This window comes from Chelonia mydas, chromosome 13 (assembly GCF_015237465.2).
Source record: "Chelonia mydas isolate rCheMyd1 chromosome 13, rCheMyd1.pri.v2, whole genome shotgun sequence".
Lineage (NCBI taxonomy): Eukaryota > Metazoa > Chordata > Testudines > Cheloniidae > Chelonia > Chelonia mydas.
This window is the reverse complement of record NC_051253.2, coordinates 5710259-5732377: the sequence shown is the minus strand read 5'-3', so window position 1 is coordinate 5732377 and position 22119 is coordinate 5710259. Positions and strand designations below refer to the sequence as shown.

Genomic DNA, 22119 nt, shown 5'->3' with positions numbered 1-22119 from the left:
AGTTACTTGTAACCAACAGGTGCTTATCAGAAACTCTTCCTACCTGTTAATGACAGTCTTTTAAAACAGGACCCTTTCTTTTTGAATTAATTCAGTGACACAAATAATAATTACACTGGTCTCCTTAGGTGGAAGGTGGCACATTCATCCCTTCTCAAAGTAGCAAAAGTTTTTCTAGGAAGCAGTGGATGGAAATGGAAGGGATTAGTTTTTACATATTACCCTACTGTTTTGATTCGGAGAAGGATATGTTACCCACACCCACACACACTCACACACACACTTGTCTGGACTAACCCAGAAGATATAAAGATGAAAATCTATACATCACCATATTGCAGGTGAAGGGTCAATAGATATAACTATTGCTAATGAAGAATACCTGCAGTTGACTCTTCTTGCTGCATTAAGATTAGTTTTCCATTTCAGCTGAAGCTGAAATGGAGTTTTCACAGTACGAATGAGACAGAAGCCCTGAATGGTAACCATTAAGTTCACATTTTAAAGATCTCGCTAAGGGAACTGGCTTGCCAGTATATTGCTGTACTATTAAACCCATACCAATTCCACGTGCACTCCTAACTGCCAACCATATCTTCCACTATTCCATTAGCTACTGGTTTGCGCAATTGGGCTGCTTTTGGAAGATGATGTTCCAAGTTAAGATGAAATCAATGTAAACTACACAATTGCTTGGCATTAAGAATTGTCTTTTCTAAGAACAGAAATTTCTTCCTGCAGGTTTGATAATACCTATTTTTGCAAAGTATTCTTAACACAACATGATGCAGAAGCAAGGCTAAAAAGGCTAAAAAGTCATTACTGCATTTATTGATATAGAAACACTCACTTTAATAAAATTTGTTTTCAATTGCTTGACATTTTTGCATGCCTCATGAGATTAGAAATGACAATAAAAATTGCTTTACACACTTATTTTTCAACTTGCATACTTAAGATTTCAACAGTTTGAAGCTTGTTTCCTTATGTACTTACTATTCTATCAAAATCTACAAAGAAGTCACATGACATTTAAAATGCTGACTATCTGGAAAACAAAAATAGTCATCAGAAAAGCAGGTAATATTTCCATAAAATTTATAGACTATACAAAAAAACAGTATGCTACAGTTAATCTAGTAAACACACAAATCTACTGTACTAAACTACAGTGCAAGTGCTTGTGCACAGGGAAAATCATATTTACAAGTCCCCTTTATTTACAGGCTATAAACTACACTATTTCACAGTTATATTATACATATAGACTTTCTACCATGTTTTTCATTGTGACAATGGGACACTGACAACCTAGAACCCAAACTGCTTGTGTATTTACTTACTGTATTCAGGCATACACAGGAAAAATATTTTTTATGCATTTTAAAGAGCCCTACAAAATCTAGCAAATGTAATAAAAAAGGCAAATCTGGTGAAAATCTGACAAAATATCTTTTATAGTTACAGGAAAAAACATCAAACAGTGCCAAATGCAAAGATAAAGTAACAGAAGCAACAGATAGGATTATTCATATAAATATCCACTTCAAGTTGTTATTGACCATTTTAAAAATAACAGACTTCTAAACGGTATCTGTAGAAAGGCCTGCAATTAATAAATAGGAGGGGGACTTAGTAGCCCAAACCAAGAGGCTGCTCGAAGGGTGAGGAATTGTCATGCCGCTGGAGAGAAAGGCATATATCAATTACAAACATGGAATACGAATGTTTAACAGTTAAAAATAATATCCTCGGAGGTCACAAAAAATGCAGTTCATAGGGATTTTATTGGTCATCCATACATTGTATTTTATAGAAAAAGACGTTAGTTGTCACAAGTACAGAGTGGGTATTTGGAGACTTTTAAAAAGGGAGCGAGCATAAAAGCATTGCTTAGACATTTTAGACTAATTCCTACATTTTCGAAGTGTTGCACAAGATTTAAAACACACAACTCAGTCAATGCAAATTGTGTGATTCAGTACCATGTAACGAAGTCCAGGTTAATGTATTTTGGCAAGACAAACTTCATTCACTCCTCTTAGCAAGTTAAGGAGACCATACAAATGAGATCAAGATCAAGCCCACCAACTGCAACTGATGAGGAAATACCCTTCTAACATAGCTGGATTATCTACTGATAGGGTTATTATTTAGTTAGCCTTTGAGTGATCCAAATCAATGCAGCCTCAATTGTTTCCTTCTAGCCCCCAATATTGTACACAGATTTTTCAAACAGGCCAAAATAATCAAGCAATCTTCCCCTCAACACATGAATATAAATCTCCTCCTACCATCATTACAGGAAGACTTGAGAATAAAGATTAGAATTTATACTCCATGAAATTGCAGGTTATAAAGTCTTTCTACACAAGCTACTTAAAGAAACTAACAAAAATTAAATGAACTAGTAAGGCTGTAAATCTAGTTCCTGCTAATCTACAAGGACAAGGTATACGTGAACAGCATTGCAGTCTCCTTGCTACAGCATAGCCCCAAACAGGGCACTTAAGCATTATGTGTCAGTAGCATAACCACTCACTTTGGCTTCCTAGACTGTTTCCACTTTCCTGTGCAACCTCTGAGAAACAAAGTTTGGTTCATTTCCCAGGACACTGGCTACTTCCTTTAGTTCAGGCTAGGAATGCTTGAGACTACCTGCCTTACACTATGTCCAGCACAGCAGTCACACATTAACTCATATCAGGTCTGTTGATTGCACTATCAGCGCCAGTCTTAGATTAACTCCTTGCTAGGTTTGTCCTTTTCCCACCCATTTTTTCTGAATTACTTTATAAGTGGTGCGAGAGGAAACAGCCACAAACCTGATTGCCCTAGCAATCTTTGAAAGTCAGCTGATCAGTTTAGCAACTCTAAGTTAAATTTGCTCTCCTTATTTATTTTTTTTAAAACCTTACGTAGCTTGCATCTCACCTCAGACTGGATTTTACAAAACAAGCTGTTTTCTGTGAAGGAAACACCAACTCCCTGCCAAACATTCCTCTCCTCCAAAATCTAAAAAAAATGTAAGGTTTATAGCTAACCTGAGACCCACCAATTGAAAGGTGGCCAGTGCTTTGCTTCAGTGTTCAAAACCTGGATACCTCAAAATACTATCAAAGTCTGATTTCGTACGTTTGTGTGTTTTTGCAGATTACTGGAACAAACAAGGTTGACCAGGTCAGATTTTTACCAATATCTCTGTTTAAAAATGAAACCAAATGTGTACTCCATTTGTGTCAAAGTTAGTAGGACAGCATGGACAATGAAGTCTTTAGAGCACTGCCTAAGAATATTTAAAACTGCAATTTGGTGAAAGTGCAGCCAAGAGATTTCAATAGACATCTCTGTGTAGTTAGTTTTCAGGGAATGATATCCTTCTCTCTCTAAGCAACTGAGCACTTCATCAGCTTGCTTTTTAAAAGGGAACACTGCTGCAGGATAAAACTATAGCATACAACCAAGAAGGAGAGGAAACTTAAAAAAAGCTATGATGTTTAAGAATACAGCAGCCACATTCCCCAGCTAGCCAGCCTACTGCCATGTGTGGTCATGTTAACAGGCAAGCAAGTGGTACACATTTGTCAAGCCCTAAGAAGTATTTTATTTTTATGTCTACCTTTCTGCTTTCTACGAACAAGATACTTATTTTTCTCTGTAATAAAGCAGGTAATATTTCAGGGGATCAGGCAAAGGCAGACTCAAGACCTTCTCTCTCAGAAAGTTTACAGGGGGGTCTGGCTTCAGTTCAGAGATACCCTTTTCCTCCTCTTCTCTCCTCTCCTCCTCAATCTCCTCACAGTTGTTGTTATCATCTGAGGGGTTTGAGATACGACTGGCAAAGACTTCTTTATCCAAGAAGACAATGGTTTCCATGCGACGGCGGCGAACACGTCTTCGTTTAAACCTTGGAGGGTTTTTCAGACCATTTCCATTTTTGCTCATTGTTTCTTGATGTATTATCCTTTTAATAGTTCCTCGGATGGCAATGCGAGCCAGATCCTGTAGGCTGCGGACACTTATTGGTGCTATAACACAGAACAAAAATATGAACAGGTATGGAAGCAAAAAAACTGGCAGCACAGGCTGAAAAGTTGTCTGAAATGGAGTGAGGATAACTATTTTAATTCCCTGTTATGTTTATTAAAAAAACCCCAGCTTTATTTCAAACTCTGTCAACTCGGATAAAGTTAATGTTTTTCCCTAAAAAACATGTTGTATTATGCACTTCTCCTGTAATCTGATCACTGAGAGAAGGAGTTGAGAGAAAAAGTTCAAACGCACAAACCCACTGTGCACAAAACACAAATCAGTAGACATTAAATATAATATTTAAAATAGAATTTTGGTATTTTATACTCAAATGATCAAGGAACTATTTTATGCAACAGTGTTTTAAGTTTTAAATCTTAAGACTTTGCAATTCAAACTGTACAATAACACGGAGGAGTTTGTTTCCGGACTTCTCAGTAGTGTGGAAACAGTCCTCAATGCGCAAAACAGAGTGAGTAGATCTGGATTCTACTCCCAGCTCTGCTGCTGATTAATTTCGAGACTTTGGGCAAATCACTTAACTTTTGTCAGTTTCCTCATCAATACTTATCTACTTCAAAAGGTGTAGGCTAACATCATTAGCATATGAAACCTGTTTCAAGATCTGTGGATAGAAGGAGTTAGAAGCATGTGACTGTGTATTATATAGGGTACATACCCACCCTCTTCAGTGGTTTAGAGCAGCCATTCTCAAACCAGGAGTATGTGTAGCCCTGGGAGTATACAGAGGTCTTCCAGGGCTACATCAACTCATCTAGATATTTGCCTAGTTTTACAACAGCCTACATAAAAAGCACTAGCGAAGTCAGTACAAATAAAATTTCATACAGACAATAACTTGTTTATACTGATCTATAGCCTACACACTGAAATGTAAGTACAATGTTTATATTTCAATTGATTTTATAATGATATGGTTAAAAATGTATTTTTAGGTCTGCTCTTGTAAGCAAGTAATTTTTAAGTGAGGTGAAACTTGGGGGTACGCAAGACAAATCAGACTCCTGAAAGGGGTATAGTAGTCTGGAAATGTTGAGAACCACTGGTTTAGAGGAGTCTACATGCTTTTGTGCAGCACTATTCAGCCAATCCAAGGTGCGCAACAGTCAACACTACTGCACAATTCCATGTCTCTCACGTAATATAAATAAAACCTGTATTTGCATACATCTATCCCTGCACTGAGAAGCATCAAATTAAATTGAAAACTCTGTTCCACTGTGGATTACAAACACTTACAGACATTCTTCTAAGCAAAGAAGGGGAAAAATAAAGTATGAAATACTTGCATGCTTCCTCATAGTGGACACAATATGCAAGGTATACTCAGATGGACAGTTAATATGCTCTGTACAGTGTGATAAACAGATACCAAAGAAGAATAAAAACAGATTAAGTAGTAATTTCTTGAGGGCAGGGACCCTGTGTTCTTATGTGTTTGTACAGGACCTTGCACAATGGAGCCTCAATCTAGATTGGGATCACTGGGCACTACCTGCAATACAGATAAAAATAATGCAACTCCCCTCCGGAAGGGTATCATGTTTGAAGGAAACTCTGCATAGCCATGCTATTGATATAAACTGATAAATGTCACAACTGAAACAAATGTTGTGTGCATTTTTCACTTTGTAATATATTCCCTTAATACTATAAGAATCCATGTATGAATCCACATGGGCAAGCCAGTACAGCCTGACGAACAGGAAACTGAAAATGCAGGCAGATTATTTTAAAATACAAAGATACGCACTTTCAATTTCACAGAGCAGACACTAACATTTCTGGACTTGTTTTTTCAACTTGCTTTCCTAATACCACACCTCTTCAAATACTGGAAACCTGTATGCAGCGTAGGATGGACAAAACTGGACAACTGTCAAAAGAATGAAACATCTTGAGTAGTTTTCTCCAAAAGAAGGAGGCTGTACTTCCGCTGTGTATGAGTATCATGCTTGGATCAAGGTGAAACTAACAGCCAAAGGGACCGCAGAAAGAAGAGCAAGCATATCTATAAACATTTATACTTACGCAAGTGAACAAGTCTCGATTTCCCTGAATCTGCATGAATGGGTTGAATCAGAGGAGCAAAAGAAACAGCAAGGATCTTCTTGGTTTCCCAGGCAGCAGGACCAGTGCGTGTTATCTTTGTCAGCTGCATCAAAGAGAGAAAGTGCTGTCTACTATGTAAACAGTAGAAATCAGTTATCTATAGTTAATTTTTTATGCCGAGAATGAACAATCTACCGTTTGCCTTTTGGATTTCAGGCAAAGTGTTTGAAATACAGAGAATTAGTGGCGACAAGGTGAAAAGCCAAGTAATACACAGGTTCATCATAATTCTTTCTTTAAAGAGTGAATATAGAATTCATGAAGAGAACCAGATTTACAGCCCTAATGGACAAAGTTGTCTAAACACAGAACGTGTGCAGTGGCAATACCAGATTTCATCACACTGCCCTCCCAATTTCTCCCCATTCTGAACTATAGGGGCTGCCTCAGAGTTCCGAGGGTAATTCAATCTTCAATAGACATTCATTCCTTGGCTGAGAGAAAGTTATTGCAAATAATAGGTGGGTTTTGCTGTGTGAATGGGATCACCAATTAATTTTACATATTGTAGGTGACCTAACAGCCTCTGAATGGTAATAATTTCTGTGAGCTGCTGACCTAAACTAACTACTGTACTTTGAGATGAAAGGCTCCATATGTCACTTCCAATCCTAAACCAAGCAGTTCCTTGAAACAATAAATCTTTACTTGCAAGAGACGCCAGAATTATGAAGATATATTTGTTTAGAAAGCTCGGGCATGGTTATTCAAACTTTGAAATCAACAGTGACCTGTGGCATACCATTAAAAATGGCAGACCATTAGAAAAATTGGTATCTGGCTTGTTGGGCCAGTAAATAACAGCACCACAATCCTAGGAAAAGTAGAGTCCATAGAGTGTTGCTGCCACAAAGAAGGCTGAAGCACACTGATAAGGTAACAGTAGTCTAATAACTGTCTTGCTAGTTTTCCACAGTATAAAGAGGGTAGGCCTAGAAAGCTCTTTTTATATCAGTTGCAGTTTTTGCTAAAGGCTGTTGGACTCTGCTGTTTATTTAACCTATGATTTGCAACTATTTTGAATGCTTCCTGTTTGGCAAAGTAAGCTGCCACTTTTTCTTGCCCAATTCTCACTGGCTGTATCTGGAACTCTTAACAAAATTTCCTGCTGGAGAACACTTCAACAATGTATGGGATAAGTAGAAAAAGAAATTCCAAAAAACCCAACTAAACCCAGATTTGTTCTTGCAGAAAATCTTTTTGTTTCTTCAATAGTGAAAGAAAGTTTTAGCTAATCTTTACCTCCTTGGTTCAAATTTTCAAAAGAACTTTCCTAATACCTGTAATATTTATATATACAAGTTAGGTGTATTTGTATTTTCATATACACAGAAATTACCCAATTTGCGTGGACAAAGTGCTCACTGGCACTCGTGAATGTCGGTATTTTGGATGCCTCTTTAGAGGACAGTTTGTGAAGTTGACCCTTAAATACTTAAAGAAATGATCAAGCAGTAAGTATTCTTGACTTATAATTTAAAAATTATTTTCTGGTTACAATAAATATAACAAGACACTGCACTATATACTTGCAGAATCTATTTATGAAGTAGTTTACAATCAGAAATTCAAGCTAATTTGAAATCAAATTATTAATTCAGTATTTTCTCCCTCTCCTAGCCTCAAATGAAAGATATCAAGAGATGTAAGATTCACATAGCTACAACTCAACAAAACCCTGCACCACTATCTTCCTTTTCCACGTACTTACTATGAAAAACTTTTTATGGACTGTCTAATTTACCACTGGAAAGCAAAGTGTGGTATGGTACCTCACTTCAACAAATTTTGACTGAAGCATTCTTGAACAAGTACAAAAATGAAGTGTTAAACTAACTTGGGAGTACCTCTCACAATTCACTAAAAAGTTAAATACAAAACACCTGAAGAGGGATTGTCTGGTAGAAGTATGCATACTTTGTAACATAATTAAGACACGTATAGTTCAGTTTCTGGAAATTGCTCTCTTTATTCCTAGTAAACACTTAGTGTAAGAGCTGATATGCCGAATAGTTACCTATAAGGAAGGTAGTGAACTGCACCTATAGGCTAAATAAGAATAAACAAATCAAATCCTAGGTAAAGAGGCACTCAACCTTTTCCTCGAGTGGCATGACGAGAATTCCCCCAACTTTCAGCAGACTCTTCATGTAGTCCTCATGTTCTTTCTGTACCCCAGCACCACAGTAAACACGGTCATACTGAGTAGAATCTGGAGAGATCTCTAAACAATTGCCAGTAACAAAGGAGGGCTCACAGAATTCAAATCTGAAAAAGAAGAAGGCCAATTATAACACTACATACTTGATAAGAAAAGAAATTTCATTGGCCATTTCCCCTCCCAAGCCCCAATTTCCTGGATCTCAAAAAGTTTCATTCTACAGACTACCACAAAGGGCCACAATTTGAGGCCCTCCAGACTAGAGTGATTCTGAAATTACTCATACATGAGATTTTCCAAAGATCTTAGATGCATAATCTGAACACATACACTGAATAACTGCTTACACAAATTATCAGGATTGGGGATTTGTCATACAATTACCCGATTTGTGGGCCCAGTTACAATATCTTTGCATAAATATTACAAGTACAATTTGAACTCTAAGCTCTTTTAAGACTGAACCAGAATGTCTTCGGCTTAGTTTCCCATAACCTTTCCCATAAACTGCTAAATGGTTTTCAACACTAAGAGTGAGATGCTGCCTCCATTGAAGTCAATGGGAATTTTATCATCAATTTCAATTGAGCCAGGATTACACCACGAATTCATAGTTTAGAAAAAAATTCTTGCAATACAGTACTTCTGATATAATTTAAAGAGAAAAGAAACAATTTTATGCTAATTTCTGTTTTTGCAGAATAGCCAGAATTCACGAAGACTATAATAATCCCTAAATTTGATGCAGCAATAATGGTAAAATATTAGAACTGTCAAGTGATTTAAAAAATTAATCACAATTAATCGCACTGTTAAACAATAGGATACCATTTAAATAGTTTTCAAATATATTGATTTCACTTACAACACAGAACACAAAGGGTACAGTGCTCATTTATATTTACTTTTGATTACAAATATTTGCACTGTAAAAAACAAAAGAAATAGTATTTTTCAATTCACCTAAGTACAGTAGTTTAATCTCTTTATCATGAAAGTTTAACTTACAAATGTAGAATTATGTACAAAAAAAATAATTGCATTCAAAAACAAAACATAAAACTTTAGAGCCTACAAATCCACTCAGTCCTATTTCTTGTTCAGCCAATCGCCCAAACAAGTTTGCTTACATTTGCAGGAGTCAATGCTGCCCACTTCTTGTTTACAATATCACCTGAAAGCGAGAACAGGCGTTCGCATGGCACCGTTGTAGTCGGCGTCGCAAGATATTTACGTGCCAGATGCACTAAAGATTCAGACGTCCCTTCACGCTTCAACCACCATTCCAGAGGACATGCGTCCATGCTGATGACGGTTCCGCTCGATAACCATCCAAAGTAGCGTGGACCGACGCATGCTTATTTTTATCATCTGAGTCAGTCAGTGCCAACAGCAGAAGACGGATTTTCCTTTTTGGTGGTTCAGGTTCTGTAGTTTCCGCATCAGAGTGTTGCTCTTTCAAGACTTCTGAAAGCATGCCCTACACTGCGTCCTTCTCAGATTTTGGAAGGCACTTCAGATTCTTAAACCGTGGGTCACATGGTATAGCTATCTTTAGAAATCTCACACTGGTACCCTCTTTGCATTTTGTCAAATGTGCAGTGAAAGTGTTCTTAAAATGAACATGTGCTGGGTCATCATCCGAGACTGCTACAACATGAAATATATGGCAGAATGCGGGTAATACAGAGTAGAGGACATACAATTCTCCCCCAAGGAGTTCAGTCACAAATTTAATTAACGCATTATTTTTTTAACGAGCATAATCAGCATGGAAGCATGTCCTCTGGAATCAGTGGCTGAAGCATGAAGGGGCATATGAATGTTTAGCATATCTGGCATCTAAAGACCTTGCAATGCTGGCTACAAAAGTGCCATGCGAACGCCTGTTCTCACTTTCAGGTGACATTGTAACCAAGAAGCAGGCAGCATCATCTCCCAATGTAAACAAACTTGTTTGTCTTAGCGATTGGCTGAACAAGAAGTAGGACTGAGTGGACTTGTAGGCTCTAAAGTTTACATTGTTTTGTTATGGAGTGCAGTTACGTAACAAAAAAAAAAATCTACATTTGTAAATTGCACTTTCACGATAAAGAGATTGCACTAGAGTACTTGTATGAGGTGAACTGAAAACTACTATTTCTTTTGTTTGCCATTTTAATAGTGCAAATATTTCTAATCTAAACCAATATAAAGTGAGCATTGTCTATTTTGTATACTGTGTTGTAATTGAAATCAATATATTTGAAAATGTAGAAAAACATCCAAAAATATTTAATACATTTCAATGGGTATTCTATTGTTTAACAGTGCAATTAAAACTGCGATTAATCATGGTTAATTTTTTTAATCGCTATTAATTTTTTTTGAGTTATTCGTGTGAGTTAACTGCGATTAAAATATACAGTTGTACCAAGATATCCACATACCACCTGAGGCCCTTGGAAAGAGGCAGCCTACTAAAATATGGTATTAGTATTACAAAAGCAAAAGACTTCAAGAAGTGCAGCAACATGATATGTTTGTAACAACTGGCTAATAGTCCTTACCTGTGTTATGCCAGATATCCTAGCAGCTATTTTCCTCTTTTCACATACCTGTATTTATACTCAAAAACATTTAAAAAATGAAGACTTTCTTCTTATCTATGACCGTATTAATCTCTGAAGTACAAATTGGTCAGCTGTAGAGCAATGTGGTTTTATATACTATTTTTCTTACTCCAGGTACCCCAAAGCATTTTACAATTTGTTTGCCAACATAATTGCTGCACTGTTATCAACTCATCAGTAGTTTGTACAGAGACTTGGCTAGTAGAAGAGTTTTATTAAAAAGATTTTGATGAGACACTAGACCACCTATTCTTTTTGATATCGTTTAAATGAGATATACCAGTTTCTATATACCACAGATGGGCAAGGATCTCATCTAAATGACACCATCTTTAATACTGTAGCCCCCACCACTCCTTTTGTACTTGCACTGCAGTGTCACTGATTTTTTTCAAACAGGTCTCTAGATATGAAACTTTCTACTTACGTTGGTCTTTGCCATTTAGCTACAGTTATTGCATTTCTGTAAAGTGAGATGGCACAAGAACAATAACGATAGGCTTATTTATTTTAGTAATGAAGGGGACTGGTCGCCTATTCACAGGTACTCTTACCTCTCTGCTTACAACAAAAGACTGCATGCTAAGGGTGGATTACCTCTTCCCTACTTAACCATCAGCGTCTCAGTGTAGTGACTGGTGAAATGGCTGCAGTTCAGCTCTTCTTGTTTAAAGACTGTTGTACCCATTTTATTCATTCTAGCATTGTGACAGTTCCAGGTGATCAGAAGCACTTCCCACAAACAAATTGCAAAATAAATCCAAAAATATGACAGCTACAACTCGTATTGCTAAGGTAACTTCTGGTTATAGGCGTTTTGCTTTAGTCATCGTAAAAATAGTTTCACATTTTAACCAATAAAGTTTTTTTCCCAATAAAACTCTATTAAAGCAGCATGGAAATTACTTTACACTCTTTGGTGGGATTCAGACTGAGAGGTCACAAATATAATTTTTTAGATAGATGACCATCACCATTTGCAGCCTCAAATATATTGGCTGTAATTAAATCTTATTGCTAATACCCAATTTTGGCTTCTTTCAACTGGTGTGGCATTAGAACAGCTAAGAGTACAACAACATAGCAAAAATTTCTTAACATCTCTCCTCCCACATACCCATCAGCTTAGAACGTCGTCACACACTGCAGCTCAGCAAGCCTAAGGAGCTAGTGTCCTAAAATCACCCTTAAATCTGCAGTTCTTGTGTGGGAATAGGGAGAGCTACCCAAAGAGCTAGTAGTTTTGTAGTTGTAATTATTAAATTCAAAATCATGAAGTAGGATGCTACAGGTGTTCTCTACTCTTACTTGTCAAAGCTGTCACTTGTTCTGATGAAGAAGTCCAATTTCTGCTTTGCATACTCTATAACATCAGAGTGAAGCTCCACACCATGGTTAACACCAAAAGGACCTGCAAGTTTAAAGAGTGCAAAGAAAATGGTTTTAAGGGCAACTGGATAAAGCCAAGCACAACTGATCCCTGTTACTTTCTCAATGTGTTTCAGATAAACTACTCCTTAAGAATGTTCCTACAATTTAAAATGTTTGTTTTGAGGTCTGCACTTAGAAGCGCAGGACCATTTACTACTAGTGATGGCTAGTGCCTGGATGTATAGCAACCTTTTGTGACCAGTGTGCTCCTACTTACACAGAAAATGGTGAGGCAGGAATGCTGATGTTTCAGATGTACCACTGCTATAGAACACAAAGAATCCACTGTGAATCACTAAAGATTATTGCTATGGGAAGTGACCAAAAATCAAAAATTGGCAAGAGTTACAGTTCACATGGTAATTTTAGCTAGCTCTAGAAATCAGACTCACTACTATTACAGGAACAGTGCTTGAATTATTTTTAATTGAGCAATATATAAAAGTTCAAGTTTCTGACAGAACAACCCTTAAAAGATACATCTTGAACTTTTTTTTTTAAATAAAGTCTTTTAAAATGTTTTAGAAGGATTTTTCTGCTCGTATTAGCATATTTATAAGGGTCTTTTCAACAAGGGAAAGCGGGTTGGCTTAAAAACACCACAAGATGTGTTGCCAAATGCAACAATTCCCACAAAATTAAAAAGATGTTTATGTTTTACTTTTCAGTTATAATAATCTTAGATGTTACTAGTAACTAACAGGCAAAAAATTTCAGACTAAACATGGTTAATAAGTTGGAAACATCCCTTTGAACTGTAACTTTAATATATTAGAGTAAATACTAAGAGTGCAGCTGAGTTCCATAAAAACAAGGGAAAGACACTTACTTAGTATGCCATGAGTAAGATTTATTATTCTCTGTTACACCTGAAAGAACTTGAACATTACAGGAATCTGAACAGGGCTTATAACACTTTTGCATTCCAGAAGTTACTACAGAGGCAATATTGGTTAGCAATATTCTGGTTCTTCTGAAGTGCTGAGAGTCTAAATTCTACCAGAGGACAAAAGAGGAAGTACCATAGCCTTCAGAAGATTCTAACAGTTTAGGGAATTAATCTTTGATTGATTACTTTTGTTTTGAAGACTGACTCCTCTGAATTAGAAACAGAACAGTCCCTACATATTTTGACAAACCGAATCCTTGTTTAATGTCATAACAAGTTCAATGCAGTTATATCATGTGACTTTACATAACATGATCAAATATAACAAAGAAAAATACATAATATGGCAATTTGCCTTCAAATATCTGAAAGGAAATTGTTGCAGAATTACAGTTATGCACAGTTTAAGAGTCCTGCTATTAAGCACTGAAGACAATAGCCATATTTACATTATAACTAGGGCTACACAAACCCCTCTACTATTTTGACATGAGACAGGCTTGCTCATTTTAAGGGAGAAATAGTTCAAAGGCACCTAAAGTTATAAGTGTTCATATTCTAATTAGTTTTGTCAAAGCTTGTTGCAAACCAATAAACAAGTTCCAGCTTCATGCCCGCTCACTAGAAGTGGGACTAAGTCTCAGCTCTGATGACACAAACATTTAAACAATTAAAATTTCTGACCCACAGGCAGGAGGGTAATGGGGACCCTCCTGCTATTAGCAGCTGTACTGGAAGTCAGAAGCAGTGTGTAAGCACTGACTTTGCATTTCATTAGGATCAATGCAGTTTGAAATTTATTTTGACAGTTCTCCACACAGAGTGATTATTACCACCATGAGACTGAGGGGTGATTTCCTGCATTTTCATATATTTAACTCTGTATGATCAGCCACGCTTTTACATCCTGGAAGAGCTATTCTACTTACACATTTACTCCTGTGTGTTTGTCTGGAGGAAGGTAAGGGAAAAAGAAGGTTGCTAACTGTGGGCAACCACCGCCCCTGTTCTTATATTAAGACATAAGACTATTTGCTAAATTGTATTTTGAAGCATCACCTTGCTTGCACTCGGGAAGTAACTAGAACTAGATACCAGGTACAGATCTTACACTGGAATAAATCACAATTAGATCTTTTAAATGTATTTCAGGCTGGTTGCAGGGGATTAAGAATAAATGGGTCATAGATCTAAAGATTCAGGGCTCTCCCTGGTCAAACTCAATCACCATCCCACACAAACTTGTCTCTCTCCACTCCTGACATCTTGATCTTCCCCTCAAGTGAGAGCCCAGCAAGCCTACACTCATGCCAGTAGGAGGCCATGACAATCAGCTGTGCACTGCATCAGTGTCTGTTCTGAGTCATCACTAGGTTCCCCTGAATCCTGCTTAATTGGCCAAATCTGATTAACATATTCTTTATCTGCACTTAGACCGAATTTAAAATCTTGAAATTAAAGTGAGGAATATTTCCTACGATCATGAAAACAGATGATAATTTAATCAATAATTAACATGACAAATTTATTTACCCAAGATGAGTCCGACCATAGAACTCAGGTAACCGGTGCCACTGCCCAGATTCAAGAATGACAGTCCCGGCTGTAGATCCAGAGCTTCCATCACCTCTGAGTAAATGCACGGTGCAGAGAGATGAAAATTTCCATGTTTCCACGCCAGGTCTTTGTAAGCATTGTCCTTAAAATCATCAAGATAGTAGTCTGCTCGATCAATGGCACGGAATGCCTGCTCCACCAGCTCTGTCCGGATATACTGCGCTTCTTTCAGGTTATCAATTAATTCATCATTATCTTCTCCTGCACTCACTGCACCTCCCATCTTCTTCAACAATTTTTAGCAAGTTCTAAAACTCAATTGGGGTGGGGGAAGATGAGCAACAGAAGACACTTAACATCATTATAAGCGCTAAGGCTGTTAAACATAAAACAACTTAAAGTCATAAAAATAAGACAACTTCTTTGCAAAGATATCAATGTAAAAACACTAGAACAGAACATATACTCAAAAGCTGACTTAAAATATTAAAAACAAAATCATGTACCTGGAGTTTCAGAATTACATACATGTTTTGGGGAGGGGGGTAGGAAGGTCATAATATTCACATTTTTAGTTGTATAATATTCTCCTCCAGTGCACCAACCCTGAACTGCTGAATAAGATTACAGGTTCTGGTTCCCATTCATAGAACATCAGAGTTGGAAGGGACCGCAGGAGGTCATCTAGTCCAACCCCCTGCTCAAAGCAGGACCAATCCCCAACTAAATCATCCCAGCCAGGGCTTTGTCAAGCCTGACCTTAAAAACTTCGAAGGAAGGAGATTCCACCACGTCCCTAAGTAACGCATTCCACTGCTTTACCACCCTCCTGGTGAAAAAGTTTTTCCTAATATCCAACCTAAACCTCCCCCACTGCAACTTGAGACCATTACTCCTTGTTCTGTCATCTGCTACCACTGAGAACAGTCTAGAGCCATCCTCTTTGGAACCTCTCAGGTAGTTGAAAGCAGCTATCAAATCCCCCCTCATTCTTCTCTTCTGCAGACTAAACAATCCCAGTTCCCTCAGCCTCTCCTCATAAGTCATGTGTTCCAGTCCCCTAATCATTTTTGTTGCCCTCCGCCGGACGTTTTCCAATTTTTTCACAACCATCTTGTAGCGTGGGGCCCAAAACTGGACACAGTACTCCAGATGAGGCCTCACCAATGTTGAATAGAGGGGAACGATCACCTCCCTCGATCTGCTGGCAATGCCCCAACTTATACAGCCCAAAGTGCCACTGGCCTTCTTGGCAACAAGGGCACACTGTTGACCCATATCCAGCTTCTCGTCCACTGTAACCCCACGGTCCTTTTCTGCAGAACTGCTGCCTAGCCATTCGGTCCCTAGTTTGTAGCGGTGCACGGGATTCTTCCGTCCTAAGTGCAGGACTCTGCACTTTTCCTTGTTGAACCTCATCAGATTTCTTTTGGCTCAATCCTCTAATTTGTCTAGATTCTTCTGTATCCTATCCCTACCCTACAGTGTATCTACCTCTCCTCCCAGTTTAGTGTCATCGGCAAACTTGCTGAGGGTGCGATCCACGCCATCCTCCAGATCATTAATGAAGATATTGAACAAAACCGGCCCCAGGACCGACCCTTGGGGCACTCCACTCCATTCTTATTCATTGTCCCTTTTCCACTACGGAGTCCAAGCAATAATAATAAAAAATAAGTCATAAAAACATGGCTTGTGTTTGCCAAAATTCAAGGAACATCCAGACTCTGTTTGCAAGAACACCAGAAGGGGATTAATAGACTTCAAAAGAAACAGGCAGAAAAAAGAAACAGGGAGCCTCCCAAATTGCCTGCAGTGAAGGGTGAAAGAAAACATAACAGGATGCTAAATCCACGGACATACATCAAAAAAAAAAAAAAAAAGATAATCAAGGGGCACAGGCAGAAGTGGAGAAAAAAAAAATGTATCCACCACCTCCTCAATAGAATACATACTTTCTTGTGGCTCAAGCTTCTGCAGCTCCAAGCATCACCTTCAGTGGAGAATGCAATAGAATAGAGAGCAACTGTTGGAAAGAAATTTCCTCAGAAGTGAGTGCAATTTCTCATGGTCTCTTCTAAGAGTTAAGTAAGATCATCCCCCTCAGAAACTATTTCAACCCCATCCAGCCCTTACAAAATAATGACACTGCTGATGTCACTTTTACAGAGTCGCAATTCATTCTGGGAAAAGAAAGCAAACCACTTACTCTCTATTTAGGAGACACAGTTCATAAAGTACATCTTCATCTTTAAAAGAATGAGTTACAGAGGGAAAGCACTTCATTTATAATTCCAAATTAATCTAATTGTTTCCCACCCACTAAAAAGTTCCATTCCAGAAAGTACAATGCGAATTTTTATTTGCAGTGCTTTGCTATGCTGTGCTGTGCTAACAATAACTGCAGAAGCAGTAGCTTTAGTGTTGTTTTCTAGATTCAGTAGATCTGCCCACAGCTAAATTGTTCTATACATTCAGCAAGAGAAAATTTATATACTTTACCAGTTTCAAAAGAAATAAAGAAGAAATTGCAGCAAGAAAATCTCAACGTATGTATTCTCAGAGCGTACCGTCCTGTCTGTCTGCAAACAGACGAGGCATGATGAACTTCCACCAAGTTCTCAGGAAGGACCTTTAGTCTGTTTAATAAATGTATGCCTCCAAGTATAGTAATCCATTAATAGTGTCTTGGATATTTTCCCCCATTAGCAGGTTATAGGAATTGTCTACCATCCCCTTTTCACCAGTTTAAAAAAAAACACCATTACACTATATTGCTAGTGAGAGTGCCCAGAATCTAGAATATGTACATCAGCCGGTCTTATCCTGCAATTTTGTTTTTTTCTTAAATACCTATCAATTTCTTGTGATTGCTTGATTACAGTTTGGTTGGTGCCTTTGGGTAGTTTCTTCACAGATTAATTACTAAGTGTAGAAAATTCCTTCCATCCCTTAAGACCTTGTTTTTCTTGATATTTGTTTGTGCACACTATTTTCTTGAGTATGTTTAACTCCTTCCCTCCATTCAGACCCTCTTTACACTATTAAAATCTCCATGTTTAAATACAATTGTGAAGTATGGTTTTGGCCCTACCAGGGCTCTGCTGTGGCTCCCTGACAAGGTTAAACAAACTTCGTTTTTCCTTCTTGTGCACACAAGCACCACAACCGTGGCTTTACGGTCCAGTATACACTAAAAACCATCATGAAATCACAAGTTCCACATAAGACATAAAGAAAAGGAGTATTTGTGGCACCTTAGAGACTAACAAATTTATTTGAGCATAAGCTTTCGTGAGCTACAGCTCAATTCGGAGCTGTAGCTCACGAAAGTTTATGCTCAAATAAATTTGTTAGTCTCTAAGGTGCCACAAGTACTCCTTTTCTTTTTGCGAATACAGACTAACACGGCTGCTACTCTGAAACCTGACATAAGACATTGTTGTCCTCTGACCAGGCTTTAGCCTAGTTGTAGGGACATCAACGGTTCTCATCCACACTACAAGCAACAGTCATTTTGTAACCCAGACAGGGGACAACCAAGTTGTAACAGGGTCCTCTAAGTTATACTGGTAGCGTCAATGAGACTTTGAAACGGTTATTTCTGTAGCACAGACTAGTCTTCATTTTGTGGAAAACATCTGCTTTATATGCAGAATTTTAAAACATACCCCATGGAAACTTCTCTTTTCCAATAATTACACATTTGTTTTCCTAAACTGATAGCTATAATCAAAGGTACTCCCCCCGCACCTTTTAATACTTTAGTTGCACTCGTTTGCAGTTCTTGTGCAGAGTACAGACTTCTCTACAGATCACAGTGTTACAGGTCTGGGCATTACTCTGGAGTGTGCATGCCACAATTATGATCACTATCAGAACAGTGTAGTTACTGAGTTGTGTACACTCCAGGAATGGTTACGCCACCCGCTATTTATATGGTGCCGTGCTCACCTCTTCTGAGAAAAAGAAGAGCTTACAATGTGAGAAGCTACGTTCATATTCCAGGAACAAACAATGACATTTTAATGATTTATTACAAAGCAAATAGAGTTAAATGCACTGTTAGTAAGCTCACAAAGAAACACGAGAGAGGTAAACTCAGCTTTTTGACAACTGCCACAGACTCCACAGCACGCTTTGCAATGAATAATAAAAGCTAGCTAAAGTCAGACTGAGTTACGCCCCTCTCACTGATCCTCCCACAACCCTCCCCAAAACACTCACTCTGCACCCCCATTGTTACTTCCACTACAAGACCCCATGCAGGTCACTGGTGTGTGTGTGTGTGTGTGTGTGTGTGTAATAAATACTGCTGTGCATCGCCCTCCCTCGTACCCACAGCCCTGTGTCCCTGCTCCACTACTCCACAGCTCAGGATTGCAATTTAAATAATCAGAGATCAACTCAGCAGCCAGACTCAGCACTGAAGAGACACTATATGGGGGAGGGGGGGGGGGGCTGGGGGGGTTGCCAGGTTATCCTGGGGGGCCTCCCACATTGTGCAGGGAACCCCAGCAGCCCTCCCCCCGTACGATTAAAGGGTCGTTGGCGAGGTGCGCAGGGCCGTGTCATTAGAGGGCGCTGGGGAGGGGGGAGGGGTGGCTCCACCATTACTGAGGCCTCTGGGGGCCTGCCCCACTGAGAGGGAACCGCCGAGTATCCGGGGGTCTCCGTCCCGCTCCCTCCCCCAGCAAGGGGCTGGGGACTCCGGCCTCCCCTCCCCCACCCGGGGCCTGAGGGGGGAGGGGCCCCCGTGAGGCCAGGGCGGTTGGGGGCCTGCAGCGCTCGGTCCAACGAGAGCGGCCGCTTCAGGCCGGCGGAGCAGGCGGGGTGGGGGAGGGGCTCTACCTGGGCGCCGGGGCAGCGGTTCCTCACCCCCCCTCCCCCGCCGGCCCGGCTCTCCTCAGCCCTCGGGCTCCGGCGGGCAGCTGTAAACACTCACCCAGCTGAGAGCCCCCGGGCAGCGCCAGTGCGCAGTCGCGGAGCAGACCAACGGCGCGCCCACCGCGGGGACGACGGATTGGGAAATGGCATATACCATTGTAGCACCGTGATGGGGAACGGAGCGCTGAGGTGCCCGCGTGGGGTGACAGGTGTGGGAATGTACCACTCCAGAAAGGGGGAGCCCGGTGTGGGAGTGTCTCACTGAGGGGGGGGCGGAAGGGGGGCCAGGGGCCTGTGACAGATGGACCAATAGCTCTGGGGTTACTGCATTAGTAGAAAGGGTCCTAGCAGGGCCTCAGGGGGAGCTAAACACACACACACACAGATTCATCCATCACCTGTCCCTGCGCCACCCAAAATATAGGGAACACGGATCCCAACTCTGCTGGGCCCTCTTAACAGCGATTTGGGCACCGCTGCCCCCAGCACAGCACAGCACTCCGCCACCACAACACACCTCAAAAGGCACAAGCGTGGCTTAAAAAATCAAGAGATTTTTTTTAAAAATAATAATAAAAAAAATTAGAACTTTTGGGGTTCATTTTGTTTGCGCTCTGGTTTTAGAGATTTTAGGCTGCACCTGGGTCACGGGTTCAAGTTTTTTCTCTGCAATGACCAGGCCTGGAAAGAATCTTACATTTAAAAAAACCCGAAGCCTTGACACACGTGACTGCAGGAACTGAGGCTGCAAGGCAAACATCAAAGATCACCAGACTCATGCTGAAAATAATGAGGAGTCCTTGTGGCACCTTGCAGACTAACCAATTTATTTGGGCATAAGCTTTCGTGGGTTAGAACCCACTTCATCAGATGCATGGAGTGAAAATACAGGAGCAGGTATAAATACATGAAAGGATGGGGGTTGCTTACCAAGTGTGAGGTCAGTCTAATGAGATAAATCAATTAACAGCAGGATACCAAGGGAGGAAAAATAACTTTCGAAGTGGTAAGAGAGTGGCCCATTAGAAGACAGTTGACAAGAAGGTGTGAGTAACAGTAGGGAGAAATTAGTATTGGGGAAATTAAGTTTAGGTATGATAAAATCATAAAATCATGATAAAATTACCAGAGTTGGCAACGCTGCCCTGCCCAGCTCCGTTTAGCATGGTGCTTGCTGGGCATTGGCTGCTGAACTGCATTGCCCCCTTGAAGCTGGAGGCAGCCATCCAGCCAGCGTGAGGGCTAGTTGCTCAGGTCTCGGCTGCAGCTGAGTTTCCGTCTGAGGGGCTGCCCCATGTGCACGTTGGCTGGGGCCCATCTATAGCAATTTGGGGTAATAAAATTAGCAAACATGGTAATAAAAACGATTGTGTGGCTAAACTGAGCCAAGCCTGCTATGCTGAAAGTTTATCCCCAGGCGTTTCTGGAATGGCTCGCATAGCCGGTGCTAACAGGAGCCCTATGGTTTGTTTGTGATTCATGTCCGTGGAGTTAATCTCTGCCCACACTGTTCTGCCGCTGAATAGGGGCTTTCAGTTGGTTTTGTGTGTTCCCTGCATACCCTTTCTGGATACTTGTGCAGTGTAGTGCCACTGGCAGGTAGTTTCAATTTACCAAATTTACCAGCAGCTACTCAAGTTTCTTGGCCATAAAACCCGCTTTATAAATAAGAATAATAAAGATAGTGGAAGATCTAGAATTTCTAAAGAGATTTTTGAGGCTTATTGAATAGGAGTGGGACTAAACCATAGCATTACTGGATGTTATGGGCCAAATTCATCCCTGCTGGAGCTAATGGCCTTATTTAGGACCAGTTGAAACTACTCTGGAACCTCCAGCAAATAGGCCTTTGTCAGTTGTCTGTTTGCCTTCACAGGGCAAGATTCAATGCATTTCTGCCTTTTCCTTTCCACTTGCCATGAACAATGTAATGAAGATTGGTTAGGCTGGGTAAGTATGGTTTTTTGAGCCAAGGGAGGAGGGAATAAGTAGACCAGGTTTGTGGAGCTAAATAGGGAATAGAATATAGAGGTTTCCTGTTAAAAGTGAGGGATGGTGATCTGCGTAGGAAATATCCTGATTGCCCTGGGGACTCTATCCCCCTTCATTTCTCCATCAACACAAAGTGACCCATACTGGAACACGAGCAGTTGACATCACACTAGCATAAACTGACCTGAGCGACCTCTGAGGCTGCAGCTGTGGCAGCATTGTCTGAACTGGCCTTGATCATATTTGCTACTGCAACTAATTCCAATCTGTACTTGGAGGGACTACAGCGTCTGGAAAAGACACACATTGATTTAAGCAGCTTGGAGACCTGTACCAAAAAAGAATAATATTGCTACTTCCAGACACAACAAACCCCCACTGGAAGCGGCATACAAAAAGAAATACCTCCCAAAAGTGAGATTTGA

The 22119-nt window shown here is 39.8% G+C and overlaps 1 protein-coding gene across 21 annotated transcripts; it reads right to left on the bottom strand.

The window, feature by feature from the left end:
• Positions 1-831: 831 nt before the first annotated feature.
• On the bottom strand, positions 832-19924 carry PCMTD2 (protein-L-isoaspartate (D-aspartate) O-methyltransferase domain containing 2). Of its 21 annotated transcripts, none has more exons than XM_043526594.1 (8): positions 19761-19807; positions 17318-17454; positions 16771-16841; positions 14792-15129; positions 12247-12349; positions 8262-8433; positions 6085-6208; positions 832-4028 (listed from the first exon to the last, which is right to left on the bottom strand). In XM_043526594.1, the coding sequence occupies exons 4-8, from the start codon at positions 15096-15098 to the stop codon at positions 3646-3648; spliced, it is 1089 nt and encodes a 362-aa protein (XP_043382529.1). In that variant the 5' UTR covers positions 15099-15129; positions 16771-16841; positions 17318-17454; positions 19761-19807; the 3' UTR covers positions 832-3645. The 21 variants fall into 21 exon arrangements, with proteins under 21 accessions (XP_043382529.1, XP_043382530.1, XP_043382528.1 ...); XM_043526595.1 differs by having other exon boundaries at positions 14792-15123; XM_043526593.1 differs by lacking the exon at positions 19761-19807 and adding an exon at positions 19667-19757.
• Positions 19925-22119: the final 2195 nt, after the last annotated feature.

Coding starts and splice junctions, on each gene's coding strand:
- PCMTD2 (XM_007059827.4), bottom strand. CDS start 15,098: ATGGGAGGTGCAGTGAGTGCAGGAGAAGATAATGATGAATTAATTGAT. Junction 6,209..8,261: donor TCATGCCACTCGAGGAAAAG/GTTGAGTGCCTC, acceptor TCTTTGATGCAG/CTGACAAAGATAACACGCAC. Junction 4,029..6,084: donor ATCGAGACTTGTTCACTTGC/GTAAGTATAAAT, acceptor TCTGTGTTATAG/CACCAATAAGTGTCCGCAGC.